This window comes from Diplotaxodon limnothrissa, linkage group LG3 (assembly GCF_057381915.1).
Source record: "Diplotaxodon limnothrissa isolate DT_005_m linkage group LG3, D_limnothrissa_male_GT1.1, whole genome shotgun sequence".
Taxonomy (NCBI): domain Eukaryota; kingdom Metazoa; phylum Chordata; class Actinopteri; order Cichliformes; family Cichlidae; genus Diplotaxodon; species Diplotaxodon limnothrissa.
Window position 1 is genome coordinate 47,031,432 of NC_140598.1, and position 9,221 is coordinate 47,040,652.

The 9,221-nt window shown below is 39.6% G+C and overlaps 1 protein-coding gene across 1 annotated transcript in view; it reads right to left on the reverse strand.

The window, feature by feature from the left end:
- Positions 1-5,685, reverse strand: part of LOC146636210 (B-cell receptor CD22-like) — a 45,138-nt gene extending 39,453 nt beyond the window's left edge. The window contains exons 1-4 of the mRNA XM_085349479.1: positions 5,637-5,685; positions 4,716-4,751; positions 4,226-4,492; positions 2,599-2,869 (exon numbers count right to left, since the gene is read on the reverse strand). Coding sequence (XP_085205605.1) covers positions 2,599-2,869; positions 4,226-4,492; positions 4,716-4,751; positions 5,637-5,673 — 611 coding nt within the window. The 5' untranslated portion in view covers positions 5,674-5,685. The remainder of the gene's footprint in view (positions 1-2,598; positions 2,870-4,225; positions 4,493-4,715; positions 4,752-5,636) is intronic.
- Between the last annotated feature and the right edge of the window lie 3,536 nt (positions 5,686-9,221).

A 9,221-nucleotide genomic window follows, 5' to 3' on the forward strand; every position in this document is an offset into this window, starting at 1 on the left:
GAGAGGTCATATCCAACACCAGATCTGTACATCAAGGTACAAGGACAAACGTATATTCTAAATATTGGTGTTGCAGAGAATCTGCCATTTCCAGTAGTGCTGGGTCGAGATCTGCCTGTGTTGTTTGACTTGCTGAGTCCTAGTCATACATGCAATGTTGCAGTAACAAGAGCTCAAGCTAAGAAGAAAGAGGAGTCCCTACACCCACTCCGTGCCTTGCCCTTCTATGATGCGGACATAGAGACTGCACCCGGGAAGTCTCGTCAGTCACGTGGACAGAGAAGGCAAGAGAAGTTTCTACATACTGCTGTTCGAGAAGCTCCTAGCACAGAGCCGGAGTTACCTTTGGGTTTCAAAATCCCTGTTAATATTATTGAAATGCAACATGACGATCCATCTCTAACATCTCTGTTCCAGAAAGCTGCAGAGAGGAACCAAGGAACTAAGCAAGATTTGAACAGCAGGGGGGAGTTTCTGCTGAAAGATGGCATTCTGTATCGTCAGCAGGGTTCAGCATTGCAGTTGGTGGTTCCTAGAGCAGTCCAGAAGGTGGTGCTCTCCTTGGGACACTCCATTCCATGGGCTGGCCACTTGGGAAAGCACAAAACCATGGCCCGCATTAGAAAATATTTTCATTGGCCTGGTGTGCGCTCGGATGTGACACTGTTCTGTAAAAGCTGCCCTCAGTGCCAGAAGTCGTCTCTTAAAATCCCCTCCAGAGCTCCTCTCCAGTCTCTACCAATTATCAGCACTCCATTTGAACGGCTAGGGATGGACATGGTTGGTCCTCTAGAAAGAAGCAAGGCAGGATTCTATCATCGGTTTATCCCTCATTTCTCCGCCAGGGCAGCTCTTCTGACGGATCTGACTGGTGCCCGAAGTCCCAATAAGATCACCTGGACAGAGGAGGCTGAGATGGCTTTTCAGGACCTACGACAATCTCTGAGTAAGAGCCCAGTCTTGCACAGCCCTGATTTTGAGAGAAATTTCATTCTTCAGACTGATGCCTCAGAGAGAGGATTGGGAGCTGTTCTGTTACAGGGACCGCCTGGAGAGCGTCATCCAGTGGCCTTCATCAGCCGCAAGCTGTTTCCGAGGGAAGTGCGATACTCAACCATCGAGAAGGAGGGACTTGCCATCAAATGGGCCCTGGACTCCTTTAGGTATTATCTTCTCGGACGGGAGTTCATATTGGAAACAGACCACAAGGCTCTTCAATGGATAGAGAGAATGAAGGACACAAATGGAAGGATCACGCGATGGTACCTTGCAATCCAGCCATTCCGGTTCACCATCAACCACATCCCCGGCAAGGATAACTGCACTGCAGACTGTCTCTCTCGCTGTCCCAGGGAGAGATCTGAAGAGGGGGAGTGTGTGATGGCTGCACTTACAGCCACACAGTGGTAATATCACCATGTTAGTGTAGAGGCTTATAAGTAATATTGCATTCACATTTCTTTCTTTAAATCTTTCTGTTCCAGTCCCTTGATTAAGGAGCCAAGAGGTGGAAAAGGGGCGGAGCGAGGTTTAAAGGAAGGCTACAAATTGGTTCACGCCATAACTCGGGACCATGGGGGGGAATTGGAGTTCATTATGTTTGGTTTAGTTAGGTTTTGTGTGTTTTACCCCTTTTCCTGTTTTTGTGGGCTGATCAGCCACTATTTAAGTTTCCCCTTTGTCTTGTTAAGTTAGGTCAGTTTGTTTGAGTTGTCGGTTGTGTTGTCAACTTTGAGTAGAGTTTTGTTAGTTTGACCTCTTTTATGGGCCCAAGATTTTGATTCTTTTTGCATGATTTAACCAATTATGTTTTTTGGGTTAAATAAAAAAAATCATTTTTTGGACTTTAACCTGTGCCTAAGTTTCCTTCACTGCTCGGTCCATCACAGTATTTCCACAGACATCACCTCAGTGTTTGTTTGTAATAATAATTTTTCCACCTTGTCAGTTTTTTTTTTCTGTTTTTGTATTTCTGTCATCATTGTCCTCAGGTGATGGAGCAGCAGGTCAGCATTGGCGTCTCTATACCAGTTTAAAGTTGATGACACAAAGTGGTGACAAACTGTCTACAATGAGGCTACTATCAGCTGCAGCTCTTTGTCTGACTAACAATGTAACATGCTTTGTAGACCATTGAATTCATCCTGTGCTGACCATTATGACATTTGTCAAATGGAGATCACACAACAAACATGACTTACTTGATGCTGACAATGTGATGGCTTCACTCCACTCTGTTGAAGAATATGAGTCATCTCTGCGTCGACTCTTACACATGTAGTCTCCACTGCTGGACTCAGAAACTCTGAATGTCACATCATTATTGTGTGTCCACTGTGTGGGTGTCCTGGGTCCTCTCCATTCATACCACCACTCAGTGGTTTCACCTCCTTCCTGCACCTCACATGTCAGAGTGATCGTCTCACCTCTGAATATCTGAGGCCAGTTGGGTCGTTGTTTTACAACAACTTTATTGGAAACTGTTTACACATATTAACAGTTGAGATACAAACAGAAACATGAAATCAACACAGAAAACTCAACATTGTATGTTTGATAATCATGAGTGAATGTATATTTCAAACTAAATTACTGAACTCACTGGTTTTCTCAATGGTGACATCATCACTTTCATAAGTGTAGTAAACTGGGTTTCCTCTTGTTCCTATGCAGCTGTAGATTCCTCCTTCAGATACTCTGATATCTCTGTTTTGTTGATCTCTGATTTTACCTTCATAGGTTGTTTGGGTTCGTCTGAACCACTCATATTTCCATCCATCAGAGCTCTGCACAGAGCAGGTCAGAGTCACACTGCCCCCTGCTGGTATGATTGTTGTTCCTGCTGTCAGTGTGGCCCTGGGTATATATGCTGTTATCAAAAAGACAAAAAGAAAACACAAAGCCATTGAACAACATTTTAAAATATGCTTTCATTTGATTTAAATTCCAACTTCCAAGAAGAGATGTCTTTGCCGAGCACGCATCATTCTCAGGGACTCCTCTCATCCTGCCAATAAACTCTTCCAGCTCCTCCCCTTCAGCTGACGCTACCGGACCCTACAGACTAAAACCAGCAGGTTTATGAACAGCTTCTTCCCCACAGCTGTCAGCTTACTGAACTCAGTCCCCTGCTGAACCTTTCCATCCACACCCACTTATCCCTCCTAATGACCATGATCATGACTGTCATTCATTCTCAACATTCACCATATGCTTACATTGGTTACTGCTATAGTTTAGGACACTGAATCAGTATAGTCTCTGGTATAGTGCGTACACTGTTTACTATTATAGTCTGTTCAGAGCGCTACGCTTCCACTGTGAATATATTCATAGCACTCTGTAGATCTGTTTACCATATGTAGCACATCTGTATATATTTAGCAAAGCTTTATATTTGTTCATAGTACATCTGTATTTCTGCCCGTCTGTATAGCAATATAGAACATCTGTATACTATATAGATCATCTGTATATCTGCTCTCTCTGTACATAATCTGTTCATAACTATCCCACCATTGATTTATACTACCCTTATCTGTATATAATTGCTCCCATTTTTTAGCACTTACTACTCTTGCACTCTGATCAGATGCAAACTGTATTTCCTTACCCTGTATTTATAAATGTGTAATGACAATAAAGTTGAATGCTAATCCTAATTAAATTTATTTTTTAAATACAGTTTAAGATCATTTTAATTTTTTCTGACATAGTAAGAGAGCTACAATTTTGAGGTTAGTCGGGTAATTCAGGTTGTAGATCTCTAAATAAGCACAGTACAAATGTTTGTCCATTCTTTGGCCTGAAGAAGTCACACTGAATGTAAACTAATGCAGTTCACTGTTGAAGGAAACACACGATGGGTTCAGAGGGATCTGCCTGGTTTCACATTTAGACAACAGAAACATCGTCACCTTAAATTATGTGGAGCTTTGATGTTTCTTTTTTTTCATTATTTAAATTACATCCACAGTTATTCTTGTTATACATTAAAACATGCACATGTTGTAATGACAAAAAATATATTGTCTGAGTATTTTGGTTGTAGTGTGTACTGTCAACAAAGTTAGGTAAAATGCAAGGATCTTGGTTAAAGTTTAAAGTTTCAATACATTGGAAATAAAATAGTTTCAATGAAACATTTATTAAACACATATTTTTTTTATAATTCAGATGAGTATTTTAACTGGAGTCATCACATTATTAATCACTGAGGACTTACCTAATACAGTTACAGAGACAGTATTACTGTTCTTTGTATAATCTGACCACTTTGAGCTGCCATAGCACTGGTATTTACCACTGCGATCTGTAGATCTCATTTCTAATGTGTAGACTTTGTATTCACTGTAGCGGACAAAGTCTCGACCATCCTTGTTGATTGCATAATACCAGTCAGTGTCTCTTCCTTCATTCATGTCACACTTGAAGGTAACAGACTCTCCAATGAAATAACTGGATGATTTGGGTTCAATAGTGAGCACAGCAGCTAGAATCCAACACAAACAGACAACAGACAATCTGAAACACTTATTTAATGCTCAAGGCAAGACATTGATTGATAACACTTTATTTATATTCACACAAAATGAAAATACAGTGATAAATCAATAAAAAGAAACACAAATAGGATCTGCATTAGAGTCACAGGTTGAGAATAATCTTTATTAAATAAAAAGGAAGAAATAGAAAAAGGAAAACTGTTCAGTCACCTTGAGCGTGTCCACTGCAGAGGAGCGTACAGAGCACTACAATAAAGACAGAAACTTCAGATATTATCAAACTAAAGACACCAAAATGAAACATAAATAAAAAACTGTTGGTAATGATGTGTCTCATTTCTTGAGGCACATGATCAATAGTCAGTTAATGACCTTCTTAAGGAACAATCCCACTAGGGTTTAAAGTCCAGTCGCTTTCTTACCAAGCTCCTTAAAACACTTGGAGATTTTCAATGTCTACTATGATCTGAGTCAGTGCACTGAAATCTAATCCAGTCTACAAACAAACATGGTGAAAAAAAATCTGAAAAATTAATGCCATTGACAAATTGCAGTGAGTCACTTCTGTCAATAAGAATTTGTCTAGAAGGTGATATTTGTTGATCAACATTGACATATTTTAACTAATTTATGTGTCTTCTACATTTAAACCTGCCTACTGGGAGTTTTTTTTTTAATCTCCATTTATGGCTGGATGAGCTCTAATCTTCCTTTAGGAAGCAAGTTTCATTTAGTCAGGAGTAGGATTACCTGGACTAAGGAAGCAAATTTCTGTTAGTCTGCATTAAAAGGCCTATTTTTAAATCTAGCACTGGCTTTAATTACTGCCTTTATGTGTTTAATAAAATGTAACCATGATTGGTTACATTTTATATTACGATGTCAAAAGCATCAAAATATCACTGATGGAGAAACAAACCTTTCTTAGTTAAACTAAACCAGCTCAACTCTGATCTGAGTCAGTGCACTAAAATCTAATCCAGTCTACAAACAACCATGTTGGTAACAAACATGAGAGTCCTCTGATCACATGACCTGAAATGGTACAAATAACTGATGCTCTGTTCTTCTTACTAAAACATGTTTATGGATCAGTATGAATCAAACAATAGAAGTCAGTGATGTACTCACAGAATAGGCCCAGCTCACAGAGCAAAGTGGCTCCCATCCTCACATCCAGCAGTGACACGTCTGAAAACTTCTACAACTTTCTGTAAAGAGAGAGAGTGAAGCAGCAGCACAGCAGATACCAAAGAGCTGTGAAGGAAACTGTCACAGCTGCCGAGGCGAGCCGTGTGGAATAAATGAGGATCCAGTCGCAGGCAGTCGTAGAGAAGTGAAGGTGATTTATTGAACACAAAAAGAATGTGGACAAACAGCAAACAGGGCTCGAACTAAACTAAACTGGGAAACAACTAAACTACAGAGCACAAACCTGAATGAAAACGAGCAGAGGAGGATGACGATGAACAGCAGGGAGACGACACGGTGGATACACAGACTGACACTGAGTAATACAGACGAACCGGCAACAGACAGGAAAACACACAGGGCTTAAATACACACACCAGTTATCAGGGGATGAGACACAAGAGGGCAACACAGCTGGGAGGAATCTGGGCTGACGGGACAGGGGAAACGTAAACTGATCACACTCACATACAACACGGACCTTCACAATAAAACAGGAAACTCAGAAATATGGAACCAGACAAGACATTGAACTAAACAGACAGATTCACAAACAGATGGGGTGACACCATAGAAAGACAGATACAGACGCAGACTCAGAGGCAGACCGAATATAACACAGAACCTAAACAATCATCTAGAAAATGATAACAAACTAAAAGCGCTGGGTCACCGACCCAGGACCATGACAGAAACAAAGAGGTTTTAAAACTTCTCTCTGCTTCCTTCCTTTTACACAGAAATAACAACTTAACATAGTCTGACCACCACATCATGTGATACATTTATACTCTCCTGCAGAAACATATCAGGCAGATTTTTATCAGAACGGCTGTAAAAAATATATATATACTGAAACTAAATAATAATAGCTTGACTAAGTGCCCAAAATGAGATAGACACAAGTCAAAGACAAGCTTTAAATGTGAAGTACTTTAGTTCATTTTACAGCCCAGAAACACAACGAGAAACATTGTTCAGATTCAGATTGCTAACAAATATCTATCAAGCATTAGATAATAAAGTAACGGGTTAGTAATAAGTTTTTCCTGGTTGCTTAGAGTGCTGTCTATGGACTTTTTGTATATACTGTAATAACTCCAGACTTGGGCATTACATGCATTACGAAACTGCATTCCGTTGCCCTGTACCTGTGCATGTGCAATGACAATAAAGTTGAATTCTATTCTATTCTATTCTATTAAAATTTGACTGAGGTCCGACAGAAGCAGCGACGGATATTTTGTTGCCTTTGTCTGCTGCTTGTATGCTTGGTTTGAATATTAGGAGCTTTATCACCAGTAATAATTACCCTCATAAACACTACATGTACACATCATTCATATCGTTTTAAACTGCAGTAGATGCATAAATGAAGACGACTTAATAAACACCACCAAGAGAATAAACTTTTACCATTCCCTTCCTGTCACAGATGTAGTCATTGAGTTTGCTGCTGCTCCTTTACAAGGAGATGACGATACACTAAATATTGATGTACAAAATCATTACATTGCTTCAAATATACATTAAATGGATTTGAGGTGAGCCCCCATACCAGCTGATAAACAGAGATGTCATACTTACTGACAGCAAATGTTCACAGCAGATGTTGGTAATCCACACACTTTCTCACACAGCAGTGAAATCAATAACTAACAGTAATTTTATTTTTATTTCATTAAACTAATGCAGATTCCTTTAACATATCTTTCCACTGTGGTGACATCTTAGATTGGTCATAAATTCACTCACAGAAAGTAAGCGTGCACTAGTTAAAATAGAAATGTGTCCTTAACCAGAAGTGACCGTGTGACGAGATGAAATCCTGCCCCCTTTCTCAGCTCCTGTCTGTTTTCTTACAAGTAGTTGTAACTGCTGTATTAATAAATAATGAAAGCGCCTTTTAGCTACACTTAGTAACTAAAAAGCACACTTACACACTTAGTTACTCATTTCCATGGCTACATTTTTAGATAGCAGAGCACAGCTGCAAACAAAGCAGCTGTTTATAGACTTGAATGTGTTTTACAGAATTAACGCTGTAAGTCTAATAAAGGAAGCAATAAGAGGAAGCAAGCAGTTCAGCAAGGCAGAGTTACCATGGAAATCTGATAACGTACAGTTATCCGATTGTTCAGTCTGACGTCACTAGCCGTGTCTGGGTCTAAACTCCGCTGCAGGTCCATATATCAAACGATCACTATGGCATTACTGAGAGTTGAAAAACTGTCTAAACTCTTTCATCTTTAATAAAATGATCAGCGTTCTGCACTACCAGGTGTAACAATTGAGTTCAACATCCAGGCATCCATGAAAACGGAATTTATGACATTTAACGGAGTTAGAAGTTAGCGTCATCACTGAACAACTGGATAGGTGAAACACAGTTGTGCTTCCTGCACCCTTTACTTTAGAAGATGGTGGACTCCAGCTCGTATTGAGGCGATTTGCTGCTGAGTGTGAAGAGGAGGGAATGAGAATCAGCACCTCCAACTCTGAGCCGTGATTGACACTGGATAATTGTTGAAGTCATAACTGTGTTTTAGGGATGAGTTCTGGCCCAAAGCACAGGATTTTAAGGATCTTGTGGCAAGAGTGGAGTGGGAGATTGGCAGGTGGATTGGGTGATACTGTGTGACATCTGCAGTGATATGGATGCAGGACCAGTGTGGTGTAGTGAAGTGAGAGCTGAGTGTGAAAGTGAAGCTGTCTGTTGGCAGGTTGATTTATCTTCCTACTAGAGCTGGGCGATATGAGATTTTTTCATATCATGATATGTTTTTTTCATTTCAGGCGATAACGATATCTATCACGATATAAGCCAAATAACTATATTTGTAAGATTTAAATGTGCCGTTGCTCACAAGTAAAATGTGAAATAATCAGCAGCTTGTTTTTATTTAAATATTTATTTCCCATAATAAGTTCAACAGGGTAGATGTACTTAAGGAACATGAGACTTTTTCAGATAAATAAAGGCAAATATTGCAAACTACACAAAAGGCAGCCACTAAAGCGTTTAAGTTTCAAAATAGAACAAACAAAACAGACTAAATTGTCAATTCCACTTAGAAACAAAATATTAATTCTAAAAATAAATCTTAGTTTGTTTTACAGAAGAACAGACAAAACTTACTAACTTTTGTCAATATCAAATAAACTGAGAACTAAAAGGAAATTCTCAATCTCTCCTTGTTGTATAGCTGAGCTTTTCAAACAGTTTTAACAGCTACTTTAGTCTGACAAAAGCCGAATGACGAATTAGCGCTTCCAGTCAGAGACTGAGGCTACGTCCACACGTACACAGGTATTTTTGAAAACTGAGATTTTCCGTTTTCGTTTTAAAAAATAATCCCGTCCACACATAAAAGCAGAAATGAAGGAAAACGCTGCTATGAACATGCCAAAGCAGCAGGTGGCGCTAGATTCCTAACCGTGCAGAAATGTTGGCCAATCAGAAGTCTAGAAGCCTCGGTGGGAAAAAGTAAACAAAGCTGGGGCATAGAAGCAGAACCGAGTCGT